We start from the raw sequence: 20,219 nt of genomic DNA on the forward strand, positions 1-20,219 counted from the left end.
CGGTCATACTGAGGCACAAGGACTCCAGCCTGTTGTTGATGTCAGGTTCAGTCACGGGAAGCTGGAATTCTGCAGGGGGCAAAGGGTTATGTTGGTGACGGGGGTTCTAAGAACAAAGAGAGAGTGTGCACAGTGCCCCTGGCTCCACCTGCCAGGGTGAGGGTCCGCTGGGCCTCCCTGGGAGGACCTGGGGGGACGGTCGGGGCCAGCACGGAGGCCAGGTTACACTCGGGTTCAACCAACCTCCGAGGTCACGCTCCCCGAGTCCACTGTGAATGTGGGCGGCTGGAAGAGGAGTGGTGACTAAGAATAGCTGCTCAGAGTCATAGTCTGTCAGTCCTCTGCTCAGAACCAGCTAGCGCCTTCCCATCAGAGGCAACCCAAGCCCTGCCATGGCCTGCAGGCCCCACACAGTCTGGCTCCTTGTTAGCTCCTGCCCTGGTACACTCTCCCCTCCTCCAGTCTACCCCAGGTCCTCCTCGGCCCCAGGGCCTTTGCACTGCTGTTCCCTCTGCCCAGAATGTTGGGCCTGGATGTCTCCACGGCTCTCCCTCTCCCTGCCATGTGGTCTCTTGCTCTACTGTCTCCTCAGAAAGGACCTTCTGTTCATTGCATGTGAACAGGCCTTTTCGGCCCCATCCCTTTCTGCTGCTTTCCTTCACTGCATAGATGGCACAGCACCTGACATATGCATTTATCTGCTGCCTCCCCAGTTGAAAGTTCGCTTCATGGGAACAGGCCGTGGCTCTGCTCCCCGTGCCTACCCCAGGCCCAGCAGGCGCATGTCTGCTTCCTTCTGAGCAGCAGGAAATGGGAACCACAGCGTGGAAAGCACCTCTTCTGCGCCTGAGCCTGCGCCGGGCGCCAGGTTCCCAGGTGGGGCTCCGTGAAGCTGAGTGACCTGCCGAGGTTAGCCAGCGGACACAGAGCTGGGCCAGGAACCCACATGGGACGGAACCCAGAGCCCGCGCTCTCCCTGCCAACACAGCCTTGGGCTGAGATGCTGCTCTGCAGACCCTCCCTGTCTCCCCAGGCTCCAGACCCTGGGGCCTTCCTCCTCGGTCCTACTGGGGCCCCTGCGGTCAGCCCCTCCCCGGCCCCTGATCCTGTGGAGCTCCTGAACGTCCTTGACTAGCTTGGAAGTGCCTTGCAGACAGCGACGATGCTTTCATCGTCCTCGGAATCTCCCATAATACCCCAGCATGGCTTTCTGCACACCTCGTCCATGCCCACTGAGGGATCAGAAATGGAGCAAGACACAGCAACTCTGGCAGCTAAGACCTGAAGTCCTAGAGCAGGGAGGCAGGAGAAACATCAGCCGGGGGGTGTGTTCTGTGCCTGGGGAGTCTCAGCACTGTCGCTGCCTCCACACGTGACCCTGGGAAGCTGTTCTCTTCTTGGGGCCTTAGCTCTTCTCCCCATAAAGATCCTGCCTATGTCCCAAACTTAAGGCCATGTCCTTGCTCCTTCACATCTCCACCAGGGGGCGCTCAGGGCCTGGGCCGGGGATTACAAATGCATTGGTGGTTTGGTGGGATGGGAAGTTGAAACCAACGGCTAAACCAAAGTACGTATTTGTTTTCCTTGGTTGGCTGTACATTTAAATACCCTTTGCAATCTGGGTTCCCCATGACCAGCTCATTCAGAGGCAGATGTCATTTCCGTTACGTAAACTTCGCAAAGAGAAGGTTGGCAGAACGGACCGATGCAGAAAGCACTGGGGAGCAGAGAGGGTTCTTTCTGACACAAGTGCCAGCATCAGTGGAACTTCTGTGCCAGATCAGGAGGCCAATGGGGCTTCCAGGGGAACTGAGAGGGAAAAATGCAAGGGTCTCCCCCGCCCCCTTCGCTGGCTGCTCTCAAAGTGGGGCCGGGACACTTAGACAATCCTGGGGGGAGAGTATGTTAGTATTTCCATCCATTCATGTGAAAATCATATGCATGCAAAAATTAGCAGCCTTCAGGGTGTGAAATCTCTAAAAGAGAAACACAGTTTTATATATAGCCAGTTAGCAAATATGAAAAAAAAAACACCCTCAGCAATTATAGCCATCCATATGCTCATTGTAAAATTTAGTTTACTCTCTAGCACTTCCCTTTAAACAAACACTGTGGAGAGATTTGGATAAATAAAGATGCTCGACATTTGGAGAGAAGTGTCTCAGCTGCAGGATTTCTTGCCAACACGCAGCAAAATGACATTTTCCAAGCCTGGGATTGCGTGTTCCAAAAAGGGGGCTGAGAAGTGCAGGGCTCTACGCTCCAGAATCTCCAAACCTCCGTGGCTGCTCTTTTAGGCGGAGAGTGGGCGTGCTTGCTCTTCCTCCTCCAGCGCCTCCCGCAGGCGCGCCGGGGAGTCTTGACCCCCTCCATTCTCAGAATGGCTCTGAAAAGCTCCAAGTCTTGGGAGAAACACATATGTTCATATTCCCGAGTTTCCTAATAGTGTGACTTCTTAATTGGGTATTTGATAAAAACAGATCTGTGGCATCTCTTTGCATATACAAGACAGGTGGGTACCAGCCTCTGTTGCAGGCTAGGAGCCCTCAGCCACGTGTGGGTGGGTGAGTGGGTGGGTGGAGCTCTCAGAACCTTAGAGGAGCACCCGGGCAGCTCCTGCTCCACAGGCCCACAGTAACCACCAGCCAACTCTTGCCATGGCTCCTGCTGTCCCTACGGACTCATCGCAGTGATCCTGGGCCCCCAGCTGTGATGGACCAGGCAGATGTGGTTTCTAGTCTCCTAGAAGGCAAAGAGGAAGGACTCTGCACCTGAGTCCTCTGCTGTCTCTTCAGCTCAGATGCCACCTCTGTGCACTGGAAATTCTTCCCTCACCATCAGCTCGTTCCAGGAGTCAGTGCGGCTCCCAGCTCTCAGATGCCCAGGGCCTAGGCTGACTTGGGACTTTTCACTTGGGTGGCCCAGGTGGCTTTCCCACGGCAACCACAGGGCAGTCCTGCTGAGTTTCACGCCTGTGGCACCCAGGGTACAATTGCGCATCTCTCTCAAGGCATCGAGGCTGAGGCAGGAGGCCGATGGCTTCAGGACTTCAGAGTAAGAGACAGGTCGGCATTTTAGGAAGAAAACCTTCAGGATCTCACGTTGCCAGTGACATCTGAGGCTCCTCTGCTGAAAGGCTTTGAAAGTCTGGTGAAGTGAGAAGCAGGGCCAAGGGCTGGAGAGAACTCGGGAAAGACAGGCTGGTGAGGAAGGGACAGAGGACGGGAAGTGGGACCCGGATCGCTGTGATGGGGGGCGGGGGGGCGGGCAGGTAAGGAAGAGAGGGAGACAAAGCCGGAACCAAGAAGAAAAGGGGAGGATGGTAACACAAGGCAAAGAGAGCAGTGTGGGCAGGAAACGGGGTCAGTGTGGCAGGCAGACTGGTGATCACCGAGAGTCTTGGTGGGGGAGGGGGGAACATGAGTAATGAATGAGTCGCACGCCGAGTCTGTGATGGTGGCTGAGGCTTTTCTCTGGTGGCTTCACTCCTAAACCTGCAGAGGAAGTGTTGTGGAAATCCTCCGGGACCCACAGTTTCACCAAAAACTGATGAGTGGAATATGGTGCAAGACAATAATATTGTCCCATCTTGCCGCAAGTTGGTCTCTTTGCATGCCACTCTTAGACACAGGGGGGCACGGGCCCAGCTGGGTTCTTGGCTGTGATAGAACGGACTCAACTCACCAACCTCCCTGAGCAGGGCCATTGGCCTACTTACTAGAAGGCAGAGGGCAAATGTTTATTATTCAAGGGGGTCCCTGTTCTGGCCTCTGCCTCTGCATGGCACCCCTGCCTTCCCCTCATGCACCCAGGGCTCTTATGCCCTCTCCCTTCCCCCACTCTCTCGAAGGCAGCTCTCTGAAAGGAACTGGGAAACTCACTCACACGAAGGCAGAAATGAACGGTGACGGCTCCCAGGTGTGCAGCAGTCTAATGGTGGGAGAAGTGCAAGCATGAGCTGGTGAGAGGGGAGGATGATGGGAACGGGTATGTTCCCGGGAAATGCTGCCATGGAAGGCACTCCGTATCCATCTCACATCTGGTGGCCCAGCACCAGGGGTCGTGTGCACATGGTTTTGTGCAAGGGAAGAACGAGATCTCAGTGGGGCTGCCAGCCGACCCTCTGCCATGCTTGTCCTTGGAGGTCTGCTGCTGCCGCCCTCTGCCCTTTCTCTCTCCAGCCCTCCAGGTGTCGGGAGCCTCAGCTTCCCAGTGTTGCTCCAGGCCTGGACCCCAAGGGTGGCTGAGCCGCGTCAACAGGAATCGAGCTGCTTCCAAGATAGGGCACCGTTCTGCAAGCCATTTCCAGACGAGTTTTGCAGTTGGGCAAAAGCCCTGCCTCTGCGAGGACCCTGAGCGCTCTCACGGGGCGCCATGCGTGTTCTGAGCTCAAGTCCCTCCGGGGTGAGTCCATGAGACCCTGTCCCCTCGCTTCGTGTTTCCTACTCATCCCGAGGCAGCGAGAGGCAACCATCCCCCGTGGCTCTCCTGGCTCGTCCCGGGAAGCGTCTAGAAATTGCGTGTGTGGGAATAAGGTGAAAACCACCCTGACTGGCTGCCAAGGGGCCAGACTCTGGGTCCAGAAGAGAGGGGAGCCTCTTGCACATCTGAGCGAGGCAACTGACTAGTTGATGCTCAACTTGGTGCTGGTTCTAGCCCCCAGCCTTTACTATATTCTTGGGAGCTATGTAAAGTCTTCCACGATTTCAATGAATCATTTTAAGTTAACAGAATAAATAAAGGCTCCTTTAGAATGCATTGCAGTCTCCAAGATTTGCCCAGAGGGTTTAAAACGGATGCTCTGAAGCCATCGCCGGCCAGGAAGAAACCACTATGTTGTCCTGTGACGCGGCTCTCTATTTAATTTTGGGTTGGTCACATGTCTCTGTTCCCTGTTGTCTTCACTATTACAGCCGCCTTCTGCCTCCCTGACTCCTGCGGCCCTGAGAGAATACTGACTGTAGTCCCCCCTGTCCACCACCCCTAGACGCCCGCCTAGCGAACCAGGATGCGCAGCGGAGGGGAAAGCCCCACCTGCACAGGAGACCCAGCTCCTGGCCCACCTCCGAGGCCCTGTCTCCGGAGGGTGAGTCCTTGTCTGGGCCTGGCCGTGGGATGTTTGCTTAAGGTCACAGACCTCCTGGTGCCCAGATTCTCTGTCACTGGGAGTGGATTACCCACAATTCTGCATGGTAGCAGAGGCTGGGACTGGACAACCCAGGGATAACATGCACAACCCCCGAATTGTATCCAGTATTTCTGCCTGGGAAGAAAAATAGCTGCAAGTATCAAAACGGAGAAAAGGAGCTTTAAAACCAAAGTGCACAAATACGGAGCATTCTAGAAGCCAAGAAGCAACTGTACACAGGCATCCGGACCTCGTGGACACCCCTTCCTTTCCTGGCACACCTCACCCCACGGCAGCTCCACTCCTCCTCCTCCTCCTCCTCTTGCTCCTCCCCGTCCTCCTCCTCCTCAGTGCCCCCCCCACCCATGGCCTGCCTCTCCGTCACAGTCCACGCACACTCTTGCCTGACCTCCTGCTCAAAACCTTCCACAGGTACCCCACTGAGCGCGGCTGGGCTCCGAGCTCATGGCCTTGGATTTAGAGTCCCCACTACCGGGCACCATCTTCCCAGCTCCCTTGGTCAACCCTCTGCTACTTCAGCCCAGCAATGGCTTCTGGGACGCACCGTGGCCCTCGGCACCACTGAAGCTTGCTCCCCTTCGGCCTGCGGTGCCGCCCTCCTCTTTCCACCTCCTCACCCTCTGGCCCCTGAAGCTCAGCCCCAACTCCAAGATGCTTCCTGGCCCACCCAAGGCCACAGCGACCTTGCCCCTCCTAACCTCCTGGAGGACTTATGCCCAGAGCGAGCGCATCTACTGCCCTGGCTGGGCATTTCCTGCAGGTGCACGTTGGGTTTGCCCACCTGCGGGGGGCATCTAGGTAGGTGCAGTGACTGTTTGTGTGGCTTTGCATTCTCTGTGGAGTCTAAGGTCCCTGTCTGCATAGAGAAAGGGTACGAGTATTTGCTGATTGTACATAATTCTGGCTGCCTGTTTCAGGGGCAAGGTGAAAGGTGAAATGGACCTGAGTTGCACCAAGATGCTCTTTGACCAAGTGCAGGAAAGATGGCCGGTCCAGCAGTCATGTTTGCAAGGCACTCCCAAACCGGGGAGGGGGAGGGGTCCCTTAGCATCAGCGCTGCCAAGCCTTCTCTTTATCTGTCTTACTCTCTACACCGCCCGCCCCCATGGCACATGGAACCCCTCCCATCCCCCCGCCCCACCAAGCCCTCCAGTGGTATCTCTGCTTTAATCAACCTAGAAATATGACTAGTATCAAAAATATCCCCGTCAGATTGCAACGACTGTGGGGCTCCTCGCGCTGGCTTCCAGCCAACCAGCCGCTATTCATGCTGGCAAGGCACAGTTTAAAAAAAGAAAGGCTTCTATAAGCTCGCAAGAATGCGTGGTGACAGTCGAGGCTAAGCACTTTCCAGCTGGGTTCACCGGGGCATCTATTTTGGCGTCCTGGCCTCGCCGGTGTGTCAGGGGGGAGCAGAGCGAGAGAGCAGGCTCCGGGCCCTACCTGGCTGCTGGAACATCAGCATGTTCTGGGGGGAAGTGTGCACGGGCAGCGAGCGGGTCCTCTGCACGGAGCTGTGGGTGCGGCTTGGCATGCTGTTGCTGCCCCCGGGGTTGGCAAACCAGAGGTTCTGGTGAGAAACACAAAAGGGGGACCGTGAGTCCAGATGCCCTGGGGTGGGGGGCTGGGGGTGGGCAGCAGGGTCCCCCCCCCCCCAGAGCTCAGGAGACGAATACTCTAACGTCTGGCATGGGGCTTGCAGGCCAGCGCTGCCCATCTGCTTATTCATAGTGAGGGCTTTTAGGTTCCGTTCCTTTTAGCTACATGCCCATTGCTCCCACCTCCTGAGCCCCAGGCCCCTCTCTAAACCTCAGTTCAATCTGGACACCTCTCTCCCTCTCCCCCTCCCTATTATCCCTTTTGTTGCTTTTGCTTTTCCTGTCATTTTTCTTGGAAATGGGGGGAGAGGGCGTTTGTAGATATTTGCCATGAAGAGCACCATTTCAGGTGCCAACTAATCTCATTTGATTTCTTTGAGATTCTTACAAGTTACTACAAAGTGGGGGGTGGGGGGGCAGGGGAAGAAGCCCTGATCGGCAATGAGCTGGCACCACTGGGCTTGTGTGTGTTACTATGTGGTGACTTCCTCTTGGACTGACCTGGGGCTGCCCACAATGACCAGAACGCGGGGCTTTTTCATACCCCCGTGCTGCTCCCCGGGGAGCCAATCCCGCCTGTCGTGCCTGGAGCCATTTTCCTGTTTTTAGACCAATCTGTCACCCCTGCATTTCTCAGGACAACCCAGAACCTCGGGCCCACTTGTGTCCCTGCAGTCCCAGCCCCAACCTACACGGCCCCACAAAGCCGGAGGTACATGGATGGGAGGCACTGGGCAGGGTGTGGGACGGGGGCAGAGGGCCGTGGGGCCGCGGGACAGGGGTCAGCTCTAGGTCACACATGTAGGTCACACAGCTTTGTCTGGCCGAGAGGGTTTCACCCCTCCCTCTGGAGGCCTCTCCAGCTCCTTCCTGTGGCTTCTCCCCCACAGCTGGACCACAACGAAGGAGCTACGTGCCACGAACAAAAAAGCTAAGCAAGTTCCTTAGAGGCGGAGGTTCCTCTGGAACCCAGTTTGGGAAGTGGTGAGGTCTGCTGGGGCAAGTCAAGGGTCGGGGCAAACAATAAACAGGTATTGCATTTCTTTCTAAAGGCACCCTTGCTCGGGGCCCCCAAGGTTGAAGTGGTCCCAGGGGCCTCCTCAGCCACCCTCCCTGAGGCCAGGCGCAGCCTCAGCTCTGGTCTATCTCCCGGAGGAACAACGCAAACGACGTCGGTAACGCAGAGGACAGGGACACTGTCTCTCAGCTTAGCCCCCCTCGGCCTCTCCCCTCACCTTGGGGTCATCTGGGGAAACATCCTGCAGCCTCGGGCGCTGAGCTTGGCTGCCCACCCTCCTCTCCGGTGCAGAACAAACCTGTCTTCCTTGTTTCATGATGGTGGGGTTGGCTGTGGTGTTGCGCTGGGTGGAGCTGACGAACCCGCTGGTGCCCAAGAGGCCCAGGCGGGCAGAAGGGACGTTCCGAGAAGGGATCTGGTACTGGCGTGGGTTCCGTCTGCCCATGCCGCCGCCCACAGAGCCGGCCGTCGGGAGGGAGTTGGACTGCCCAAAGCCGCGACTGTGGGAGCGAACAGAGAAGAACCAGGGAGCATGAGTCCCCTGCAGCCATCTCACCCCCCAGGCTGCCTGTGGGACGCCTCCTGGGGCGGGGTGGGTGTTGGTCTGCTCGCATTTTGACAGTCATAGGCCTATGGGGTCCTGGGGGGTCTGAGCCAGGAAAGAGCTATGATTAAAACGACAGCTGACAGCTGAGAGCAAAGGTTACGTGCACCATCAGGACACTATTACATTGATTCTTCCATCCTCACGACAACCCACCGAAGTAGGCGCTCTACCCACTTTTATTTACAGCTGGAGAAGTAAATAGAGCTTAATAGTTTCGCGAAGGTCACTCAGCCAGCAGGGAGCAGTGCTGGCAGCCCTGAGGTTTAACCAGGCCGCTCCTGGGCCTTCTTCCAAGCTGGTCACAGGGCCCAGAGCACTCACACGCCTGTCAAGAGGCCACACAGCGAGAAGGCTGCACAGCCAGGCTCAGTGTTTCTTCCATCAAACCACAGTCTTCCCCGATATCCGTCTGGCTCTGTGGGAGACTGGGGGACAGTGGCCTGGGAGCCCCCTAGGATGTCAGCTCCCTGAAAAACAGGTCGACGTCTGTCCTTGTCAAGCCTACGTGTTCCGTGACCGAATCAGCTCCTGACACGGTAAAGGCATGTTGAATGAATGAAAGAATGGACACGCCTCTGCCATCAGGGCGCCTCTCCACATGGCAGGACTGACCCACGGCCGGGGCGCTGACTCCAGGGTATGGAGGAGGGATAGGAGAATGGAGATGGTGGTGTTTGGCCCCCGGACACCCACTGCTCCCCACTGCGCAGGCCCTCCCTGCAGAGAGACCAGAGGCTGCGTGTCCCCCCTGGGTCCACGCAGGACGGCGGCCGGAGACCCAGGCGGCGCACTCGGAGGCTGTGCTGCCTTCGCTGCTGTGACCTCATCTCCAAAGCACTTGTCCTCTCTCACAGGCCTCAGGTTCTGGGAGGGCGCGCGGCCGCCAGCGGGGTTTCAGGAACCAGCACATTCTTTCCAAGAAGAGTCAGCTTTAGTCATTCACTGATGTTTAGGTCGAAATGCTTTACCTCCAATGGCCACAAGATGGAACAGACTCGCTTTCCCCACCGTGCAGGGGAGGTTTGTGCCAAGCCTGTGAGGAGACTCCCGGAGACAGGGCTGACGTATTTCACCAGTTGAGGATGATGGGGTGGGGGTGGGGGGCCCTGCTAAACAGTCATTTCCTGAGGGAGAGTTGTGTGTGCCTAGGGGGAGGGGCCCCTAAGCCATCAGCACGGCAGATCTCAGGAAATGTTTCTCTTTCCCCAGTGCTCCTCTTTTCCCAGGGAGGGAGGGAGGGCAGGGAAGAGAATTCCACGGTGAGCCGGCTGAACTGAGTTCTGGGCTATGTCTTTCCACTTCCAGGCTTTTGTGGCTCCTCTGCGCGCGGTGAGAAGGGGCACTCCTGGGTTCTAGGTCTCTTTGTTATCTCATCCTTCCTCCCTCTTCTGCCCCTCTTTCTTCTTTGACTAAGGTTTCAAACGTTTGGTTTGAAAGAGGAAATTCAAGCCAGGTGGGGTAGGAGTCCTTTCATGGGATCCCAGAGACTTCCCCTGGAGGAAGGACCATCTGAGTGACTGACAGGTGGAGAGCAAGCGGCGGTTTTGTGTGTGTGTGTGTGTGTGTGTGTTTAACTATGAAAACTAGGCCTTTGGTTTTTGAGTCAGAATTTTGGCCACCTGGTAGATGATTCAGTATTCTGCTAAGACTTTTCCTTATTTAGTGCGAATGGCTTTTTTCCCCTCTCGTTTTCCTTTTCAGTTGGATTTTTTAAAAGTTACTTCATATGCAAAATACAGTAGTCAGTGAACATGCTAAAAGGATGTGCGCTTCCAGGAAGGCAGAGTATATCTTGAGCAATAGAATGTGGGCAGAGGGCTCTGTTATGGGCCACTGGAGGAACAAGGGCTCTAGGCACTCCAGAAGTGAGGACTCGCTGGCTGAATGTGGTGGGAAAGCCCTGAACATTTTGGGGATAGAATGGGTGGGTGGGGAGAACTTGGCTAGGCCGTCTTTCTAATGATGGTGGGGCTCTACTGTGGCGTCCTTAATAGGTTATTACAAAGCCAGGGTTGTTGAGGCAACCAGAGTGAACGCTTAGGTTACTTAAGATCACTAGGCTTAATGAGATAATCATTTCTTATTTCTTCTGGGGAGAGAATAAAGTGACAAAAGTAAATTTTCATTTTTCATTCTCTTCCTCTGCCCATTCGCGTCTCTCTTTGCCTTCCTAAATCTAACCAACCGATTTCATTATCTTGAAATGCGTGAAAAGACTAAATAAGAACCAATTAATTTGGGATTTGGGATAATTCAAGCAGGGGGTGGGCAGCAGATACCTTTGTATTACTGGAGAAACGGGTCTTCAAAGCAAATTAATAGCATAAGAAGATCCCAGAGGTAATACATAGGAGAACAAATTATTTTCTAGAGCTTTAGCAGCCTCCAATTGAACATCTACAATTGATGATTAAATTCATTCTTATCTAATCCATAAAAAGAGGTCCACTGGGACTCCAATCTGGCAAACCTTAGGTTAGCCCAAAACAAGCTTCAGGTGGTCACCCTCTAGAGAGGTCAAGGTTAACCAAGGACAAGGCAGGGCAGACAGAGGCAGGGGATGAAACTTTGGGGTGAGAAGCAAAGCCCTTAAAAGCTCTATCTTCATGGTCAACTTCTAACTTCCTTCTTCTGCTTGGAACTTGGCTCCCAAGGGGCTGGTGTAGCAAGAGGGGCTGGCACCTCCTCCTCATCCTTGGGAGAAGTGTTGCTGTCCATACAGGAGGAGAGGGGGGGTGTCCCAGGGGAGGGGCCTGGACTTTCATCAGGGTGCAGAGCTGATCCAGCACAACCCACCAGGGAGGCACCCCAGAGGGCCTGGGGCCAGGGAGTGGGAAATAAAGAGTGTTGCTTGACCTGTCCATCGTTTCTGCACAAAGACCATGAGAGCTGCCTGGCACCCACAGTGGTTAAGCACTGACCCTGGCGCTGGCCTGCCTGAACCAAATCCTGGATGCCATTGCCTACCGACTCCTCCGTAAAACGAGGCTGACAGCAGCTCCTCTACCTTACATGGTTGTTGCAGGATTAAAAGTACTAATATTCTTATCGTGCTTGGATAATTGGCACATAGTAAGGGTTAAATGTTTAATAAGTAACCGTGTTGTATAGGCTGGATAATTCATTTTTTACATTAATCTTTAATAAAGACTTCACAAATTTCAATGGGCCTCACCCCCCCCCTTAAATAATATCCAACAGTGATGTTGGAAGGCACACTTATGCAAATAAATGCACTGAGAAATGAATTCAGAACTTTTCAGGTGCAACTGAAAACATTGTGTGCTCATGTTTAAAAATGCAAAAATAAATGGAATGTGGATTTTGAGGATGTTCACATCGTCATTCTCTTGTCTCCCCAAAACTCCCTGTCATTGTACAAGGCTTAATCCACGCCTCCCCTTAATTAACTGGCAAGGTAATTCACCTTTCATATGCTACTGGATTCTTCAATTTAAAGCCAGATCAAGGGAAGGGGGTCTCAAGTACAATAAGGCTTATTTTTAACTGCATCCAAGAACCTGAAGCACTATGAGAAACCGAGAACGGTGCTGCTCCACTCTTAGATTGCAACTCAGACCAAAATAGACTAGCACTGGGCTCTTCACCCTGCCACCAACTATAATTAGCTTGTCTGCAGCTAGAAGAGAGAAAAAAATTACACGACCACTTAAGGTGCTGAGAGAACAATCCGTTTCTGTCCTTTCAGGGCCCCCTTTTGGGGATAAACTACCAAGTGTTCTGCTGGCGTTCATTAAATTATATCCACTCTCTGCATCCGGACGAACGCTGTCACTTTGACAATGTCAATTGAGTTACAAAAGATCGCATTCAGCTCTTCCTCTGGGAATGCTCTCTCTACACAGCCTTTCCCAACCCCACCTGTTTAAGGACGGCGATTTGGAACTTGCCACAGGGCACCTTGATGACCAAGGAATGCCCTGCCTTGTCCTGCCCTGGGAACCCAGGCAGGCAACGAGGCACCTGGGAGCCACCATGCATTACAAACAATGAAATCCCAACGTACTTTCTTTGCTGTCGATATCCTGATATGTCTAGAAGGGTTTTCCGAGGGAAAGACCGAAAGAGCTTCTGCACCTGCTGTTTCCATGACAACAATCTTTTTTTCTGCGTCTCTGTAAATGCCTGCAAAAACAAACAGGATTTTTTAATGGGTGACGCAGCCTAGCATTAGAAGGAGAAACATGCAATTAATAGGGGAAAACATTGGCGTCTCTGTGGTTGCCTTTTTTTCACCTGTTTCCAAGCTGGTTCAAACAGCAGTCAGTTTCATAACTGAAAATTCAAGTTATTTGGCATTGGAGGTGCCTAGTACGGTACATGCATTAAGCTTTTTAAAAAATACATATATTTTTATTGATTTCAGAGAGGAAGGGAGAGGGAGAGAGACAGAAACGTCAATGATGAGAGAGAATCATTGATCGGCTGCCTCCTGCACGCCCCACACTGGGGATGGAGCCCGAAACCTGAGCAATGTGCCCTGACCAGGAATCAAACTGTGACCTCCTGGTTCATAGGTTACCGCAGGCTGACGCTCTATCCACTGAGCCAAACCAGTTTCGGCGGCTTTTAAAAAAATACATATATTTTTTATTGATTTCAGAGAGGAAGGGAGACAGAAACATCAATGATGAGAGAGAATCATTGATCGGCTGCCTCCTGCACGCCCCACACTGGGGATGGAGCCCGAAACCTGAGCAATGTGCCCTGACCAGGAATCAAACTGTGACCTCCTGGTTCATAGGTTAATGCTGAACCATTGAGCCAAGTCAGCCGGGCAAACTCTTGATAACCCTTGGTTTTGGTTGCATTTCTGGTAGGTCCATACCCACCTTCTCTTGCCTCTGACTCCACTCTGGACTCTATTTATTAACCAAGAATAAATTGCAAAATTGATTGTTGAATACTCTGGCTTCTGGAGGCCCCCGGCATTTTCATAATCAATGGAAATGCTAAACCACTCCAAAAATCAATATGCTTGATAGTGTGTGGACACCCTGAGTGGTCAGCTGGGCTTCAGAACATGGAGTTTAGTCTCTGCATTTCAGGGCTGGGCTGAGAAACTTCTAGTTAAGGGATCTGGTGCCCTACCAAAACCCCACTGCACCCCGTCCTAACCTAAATTGTCTGAAGTTTAGGAAGATGGGTAGATCTGATTGCTTCTTGAGTCTTTTCTAGTAAAATTGGTGTTGGGGATGTTGTGCCTACTGCCCTGTAATATGCTGTCATCTACATCATGTGTTCTTTTGTGTGCACCATGGCCCAGGGAAGGACTTTCAGGGGTTATTTGTCATGGTCTATTAGATTTCCCAAAGAGACCAGTTAAAATGTGGATTCCTAGGCCTCTCCCCAACACCTAGAGCCTGACAGATCTGGAGGGGAGTGGGAGGGGGGTGTTGTGTTTGCAGCAAGTGCCCTGGTACAGTGGTCGGCAAACTGTGGCTCGCAAGCCACATGCAGCTCTTTGGCCCCTTGAGTGTGGCTCTTCCACAAAATAACATGTGCGGGCGCGCACATACAGTGCGATTGAAAATTCATGGCCCATGCGCAGAAGTCGGTATTTGGGGAAGAGCCACACTCACGGGGCCAAAGAGCTGCATGTGGCTCGAGAGCCGCAGTTTGCCGACCACTGCAGGCAGCACTTGGACGTGGAGTGCTCGAGATGATGAGAACCACACACACAATTCAGGAATCCTGTCAAGTATCTAGAACTGTGGTCCACACGCTGTGGAAATCCATCGGGTTTGACAGATCAGCATTAACAATGATGGAGATAACACGCCTAGGTAGTTTTGTCAATAAGGCATGAAATTTAAGAAGCAATAAGCTATTACTTAGAATAACAGACTACATGATTATTTTCCATGAAGGAAACAGATTTCTGAAACAGAGGGGGAAAAATAGAAAGACAGCTTAATTTTCTTCGGATGACATTTAATCTTTAAGGACCTAAACACAAGAGAGCTATGTGAACAAAAGCAAAAAGATATCAGTCATACTGCAGAAAAGTTATTGACTTACAAACTGCTTCCCCCTGGGTGACTTTAGCCAGACACCATTAAGGGTACGCATCAAAGAGGGCTACCAACCACGGGACCCAGTGCCCCATCAGAGAAAGAGGTGCTGACCCCCCACTCAAGTGAGTGGCAGGACGGTCTCATGGCTGAAAGGCGAGGACCTGGTTCTCCTCCGTGGTCCCTCTCATTTTTGGTGATGCTCAGTGAGTGTCCAACTACACACGAGGACCTCTGAAAACTGTGACAGGCAAACACCTCTGCTGGACTCACAAAGGGATGGACAGATTCTGCTTTTGACGGGCTCATTCAGCCAGATGTTAAGTGAGGACACAAGATGCAGGCACCCTGGTCGAGATGAGCTGAGGAGAAGGGCCCCGCCGGTGGGTCAGAGGAAAGCCCTGGATGCACACGGGAGGGTGCGAATCCCCACACTCCCTTATGCGAATCCCTCCACCTGAGACTCTGCTCCTTCTAAAAGCTGAGGGTGATAATGTCTCCCTCTAATGGACGCTGTAAGGACGAAATGAGATAACACACGAAAAGCACTCAGAATACTTAAGAACATGCCTGGCTCTTAGTAATGATTCCACCCACGCCACTCACAGATACTCTAACCGGCTATTTTCAGTTGCGTGGACCAGCCCTTGGGTGGTGGCATGTGCGTATTTGTCACAGTTGGTGTTCAACAGCCACCTTTACCCCGAACAAATGACTTCAAGGTCTCAAAACTAGAGTCCTGAGCTGGTCTGGAGCCAGACTGGAGGACAAGCCTGAATTTCAAGTGACAAAGGAGTTAATGGTTCACTCGATAGATGTGCATTTAAAGTGTTTCCAGGGACAGCAGTTCACACATGACCTCGGCCACGGGGGCAAAGAGCATCTGAAAAGATGGACATGTAGGTACCTCCGCACCTGGGCCTCAGGCTCCTTTAGTGGGAGCGAGCCCCCAGCAGTGCGAGTGAGTGTGGAGGCCGGTTCTCAGTCCTGGGAGGGGCAGCTGGGGGCAGGAGCGCTGGGCCATGGCAGGCTCCCAGCGGTTTTTGAAGGCTGGTTCCGGTGCTCCGCCATCGGCTGGGACGGCTGGTACCACACCCCAGCCTCCTCCACCCTGGGCTGGGGGGGAAGGAAGATTCCACACTGCAGGCTGCCCAGACACAGCCAGCCAGCCACTGCTCCGTCTTCTGTCCCTGTCAGGCCCAGACCAATCCGTCTGTCTGGAAGAAGATGTGTCCTGCAGCTTTGGTGGCTGGATAAAAAGCCTCATTAAGGGGACAAGCACTCAGATTCCCAGAACCTTGTCAAGACCGCAAGCAGGCAATATGCCTGGGATTACAATCCATGAGGAAGTGATTGGTCCCAGATACAGAATCCAGAACTTGCCTATCCTCCCTTTTCTTTCTCTAGGGAGTCGGTCCTTCATCCTCGGGAAGGAATGTGCCTTGGAAGTAACCACACCTCCCCTTGCAGTGGGCGGAGCAGCAGCAGCAGCAGCAGCAGCAGCGCTGGGGGCTGAGGAAGGCAGCCCTGTCCGGAGCCCACACTGACCTCCCCTCCAGCCGCAGGGAGGGTGCGTTCTCTCACACACAACCCAGGCCTGTGGAAAATTATTCAGACATGTTTCCTCCTTCTCAACTAAAATAATAAAAAGGCTTGAACAACATTTTCCCTTCCAAAGCAGAGCGCAGGCCCTCCATCCCGACCTGAATTCAGGCAAGCGGACTCTGCCTGAGCTCCTATCTGCCGTGACTCCCGGTACCGAGAGGCCCCTTGCCTGGGCCTCCTGCCGGCAGAGGAGCACTCAGTGTCATCTTTGCATGGATCACTGGGCATCGGGGAGAAAAGTGGGAAGAAGCAAAAAGAAGAGCCACGATGCCCAGGGAGGGCACACCGAGGCAGGCCAGGGATAAGCCTCAGGCCACAGCTGTGGGGCTGGTGTGGTCCAACTAGGAAGCAGAGGCAGCGGAGGGCGGTCATTCTGCCTCCTGGGCTCAGCCGGCTGGTGGAGGCAACCTGTCCTCCACTGCTCAGAGCGAACGTGGGAGAGGAAGCAGGGATCTGCTTTGCTTTCTCAGAAGTTTAAAGGCTCCCTTCTCGAAATCCTCCCCAATGGTCTTCCCTAACAAGACACAGAACCCCCCAAAACACTGCCCGTCTGCCTGGATCACTCTCCTGCCTCCTTCCTCACCGAGCCATGAGACTCTGCCTGCCTTTTGGGCGAGCCGAGCGTGGGGGCAGCCCCTCTGAGGAACACCTGCTTCCGGCTCGGGCAGGTGCCTGCCACTCCGCATCTGGGCTCTGGGGCACGCCGGGAGGGCCTCTCAGAGGCTTTATCGTCACGTACGTGACAACCTGTTTTCCCTGCGTTTCACCCACTACCCTCACCATAAGCTGCCTAGCCAGGGCCAGGGCCAGGGGGAGTGATAAATATCTATGGAATGAATGAGTTCAGAAATTCGTCACTGTGCTCTTGTCTTCCGTCTGTGGCTTTTTGCTGGTCAAAACAAGTGCAGGGCCAGGACTGGAAATAGAAAAGATTGAGTGGGGGCGGGGAGGGGGGAGTTGGGGAGAGGCACATAAAAGAATGGATGCCACTGTGAGGGGGACTCGCAAAAATGAGATTTTTGGTGGTCGGGGAAGCATGGCTGGAGTGGAATTGCAGCAGGAGATTGGACTCCTGCACACAAGGATGGGCGGAGACAGAGCACGGAGGTGGGGGCCCCAGTGAACTGACCACACAGGGAGAGTGGGTGACGGGTCTTTGGTCCGCTGAGTGTGTCTCTTCAACAAAAGGGCGCCTGGACTGCCAGGGTTCTGAAGTTTCAATCGCCAAAGGTGAGCGCACCGCATGTGGTATTTTGTGGAAGAGCCACACTCAAGGGGCCAAAGAGCCGCATGTGGCTCGCGAGCTGCGGTTTGTCGGCCACGGCTCTAGGGTTATCCAGTCCTAAGTTTCCTGAGGCCCAGACTTTGTCACTGGAACTCTCTGGAGGAGAGTCACCAAAGTAGCCACCGGAGTCTTGGATTTGAGGCACAACGGCCTGTCCCCACATGTCGCTCAGGGCAGCCATGGCCAGTACCCGCCAGCCCCGTGGTGGAGACTGTGCTAGCTTTGAGAGCCTGGTAGGCACAGCTCCAGCCTGCCTCGGTCCTTCTTCAAAGGACACATGGCTAAAAACAACCCACCCCACACCCCCCACACACATTGTTTCTGCTGCACACTGTTTCTTCACCCCTCCCTCAAAGTTCCTTGAGCCCAAAGGCAACATGTTTCAAGGCAAAGCATTGAAAGACTTGAGAACATCAGGGGCTGGGTGGCAGGACTGTGTGCACACCTCCCAGGCTTGGTCACTCAGAGATTCTTCCGGAGTCAGAAGTTCCTCTCAGGCTTGCACCCTCACATCAGAGCTCAGCCCGGACAAATCTTTGGACAACTAAGTTATACACAAGCTTTGTTTAGGCTTGAGGCCACCACGCCGAGTTCTGCCCGAGCTATTCGGACATCTACCCCACAGAAACAAGTTGTTGCTGATTCAAATGATCCCACCACAGGAACCATTTCTATGCAATGAGGAAAAAGGCATTGTGAAATCTATCATGACTCACCTCATGAATTAGACACTTGTCTATGAGCTGTAAATAGGAACTTATATTCTCCTCATCGGGTCTGGAGACCAAGAGCTGTGTGCACACTGTGAATTAAAAAAAAAAAAAGATGAATTCGAAAAATGCACACCCATCTCCTAACCTTGAGATCTGTTTCTCATTTCCTTTCAGGACCAGTATTTTGAGAGGTCTGTGTGCCTGTGGCTGTACGTAAGGCTCACAAAAAAGGCCAGGAGGCTCCTCATCCCACTGAAGTCAAAGGCTCGGGCACCACGGGAGCCCTTGCCTCGAGGAGCCCCGTCGATGAATTCCAGGCATACCATTCTATATTAAGCCTTCTGCAACCCAGCCTGACATAGACACGCTGGGGGAGGAAGAACGCAGCAGTGTCCCGAGCTCTGTCTTTGCAAGAGGCTCCTTTTGAGAGGGAGTTCAAAGGCAGCAAAGGCCATCGGTGTTATTAGAGAGCAGTCTCCGTGATTTTTATGAATGAACCGCGCACCTCATTTGGAGGAATCCAGCTGGCACATCCTTTAGGACGTGAGGTGCGTGGGTGCACACACGAGCAGGAGGCCTGATGCTCAATCACTGGAGGGTTATTTCTCAAAGTGATCCACGCACTTATACACACACAGGTTCACCTACACACTCAGGTAAGTGCTGAGGCTGACAGCAGAGTGAGTCTGTGGGCAGAGGACACACGCTGCTGGGTTTCATGGCCACATCAGTGGAGCCCATTCTGCTCACTTCTAACGGATGACAAAAGACATCAATTAGAAGTGAAAATGCCTGGCACTCAGTAAATCACACTTGAAACCTGGGCATTCTGATTTTTTTCTTCTCTCCTTAATCTTGCGTAAGATTATAGCGTTGTTTGTAACAACAGAAACTTGGAAACCACTTTGAGGTCCATTCACTGGGGCCATTAGATCAATTATGGTTTACACATACTGTGGGATAGTATGCAAGAATGAGTTGGTGCTACTGCATGGATAGAAATATTAAAAAAGAGTCGGTGCTACTGTATTGATAGAACTGTTAAAACTATATAATGTAAAAAAAACTGCAGAGAAACATGTAAACAAAACCTGTTTGTGTGTAAAAAGGACACTCATGTGCTTGTATAAAGTTACCCAGGGCATATTCCAAACCTGTTCATAGTGGTTGCCTCTGAGGCTTGGGGTGGGAGGGCTAGTTTTCACTGTCTCCCATTTTGTGTAGTTCTGATTTTTATGTTGACCTTGCAATTATTTTATAATTTATTTAAAAGCATTTAAACTTTATAAACAAGCTGGGCCAGAGAAGTGCAGGCCTCCTGAGGGCAGAGCCCCCTATACTTCTCGCCACAGGGAAGGTGGGGTGAGGCACCTCACACTCAGGTAACCACCCCCACACCACATGGCCCTTCATCCATGGGCTCTGGTCATCTGCTCTAAGTGCCCACTAGGGGGTGGGGGAGAGCAAGGAGGCGAGGGGAGGAGATCAAGCTACTGGCATTTCAGCCCCAAGGGATGCCACAGGTCATCTCCTCTGAATCAGATTTTTAAGGATTTAAGTCTTTTGTAGGACATGTACCACGGGAAGTTTCTCAGAGCAACTATAAGACTCAGGTGTCTAGCCCGGTGAGTGTAGCTCAGTGGTTGAGCATCGACTGATGAACCAGGATGTTACAGCTCAATTCCCAGTCAGGGCACAGGCCCTGGTTGTAGACTTGACCCCTCGTAGGGGGCGTGTAAGAGGCAGCCAATCGATGATTCTCTCTCATCATTGATGTTTCTATCTCTCCTTCTCCCTTCCTCTTAGAAATCAACAAAAAGATATATATGATTTTTAAAAAGACTCAAGTGTCCATATCTGTTGGTAAAAACTTTTGTTCTTTAAAATGGTCTAAAATATTGGACAATAAAGAAGAAAAAAATTATCTCCCCTTCCTGAAAGTAAAGTACCGATATTCACTACATTTTTCAAATAATCAAGTTTTCTTGTGACATACTTATCAAGCACAAATTATTCTGGCATTGGACCAGGATATGTGTACAAGGAGCTTAGCCACAGGCAGTCCAGGTAGAAAGGGTGCTCTTACCCAAAGGACCACGTGTGAATTCTGTCCTGCCCTCCAGACACACACACACACACACACACACACACACACACACACACACGGCATGATCTGTTGTCAGGGCTGACTTTAGCCCAATGATTTTCA

The 20,219-nt window shown here is 52.8% G+C and overlaps 1 protein-coding gene across 1 annotated transcript in view; it reads right to left on the reverse strand.

The window, feature by feature from the left end:
- Position 1: 1 nt before the first annotated feature.
- Positions 2-20,219, reverse strand: part of SAMD4A (sterile alpha motif domain containing 4A) — a gene marked incomplete at its 3' end in the record, with an annotated part of 179,553 nt that continues 159,335 nt past the window's right edge. Inside the window, exons 7-11 of the mRNA XM_023760767.1 lie at positions 18,014-18,099; positions 12,400-12,518; positions 7,983-8,265; positions 6,593-6,719; positions 2-69 (exon numbers count right to left, since the gene is read on the reverse strand). Of these exons, the coding sequence (XP_023616535.1) occupies positions 2-69; positions 6,593-6,719; positions 7,983-8,265; positions 12,400-12,518; positions 18,014-18,099 (683 nt within the window). The remainder of the gene's footprint in view (positions 70-6,592; positions 6,720-7,982; positions 8,266-12,399; positions 12,519-18,013; positions 18,100-20,219) is intronic.

The sequence above is a fragment of the Myotis lucifugus genome, unplaced genomic scaffold (genome assembly GCF_000147115.1).
Source record: "Myotis lucifugus unplaced genomic scaffold, Myoluc2.0 scaffold_191, whole genome shotgun sequence".
In the NCBI taxonomy this organism is placed as follows: Eukaryota; Metazoa; Chordata; class Mammalia; order Chiroptera; family Vespertilionidae; genus Myotis; species Myotis lucifugus.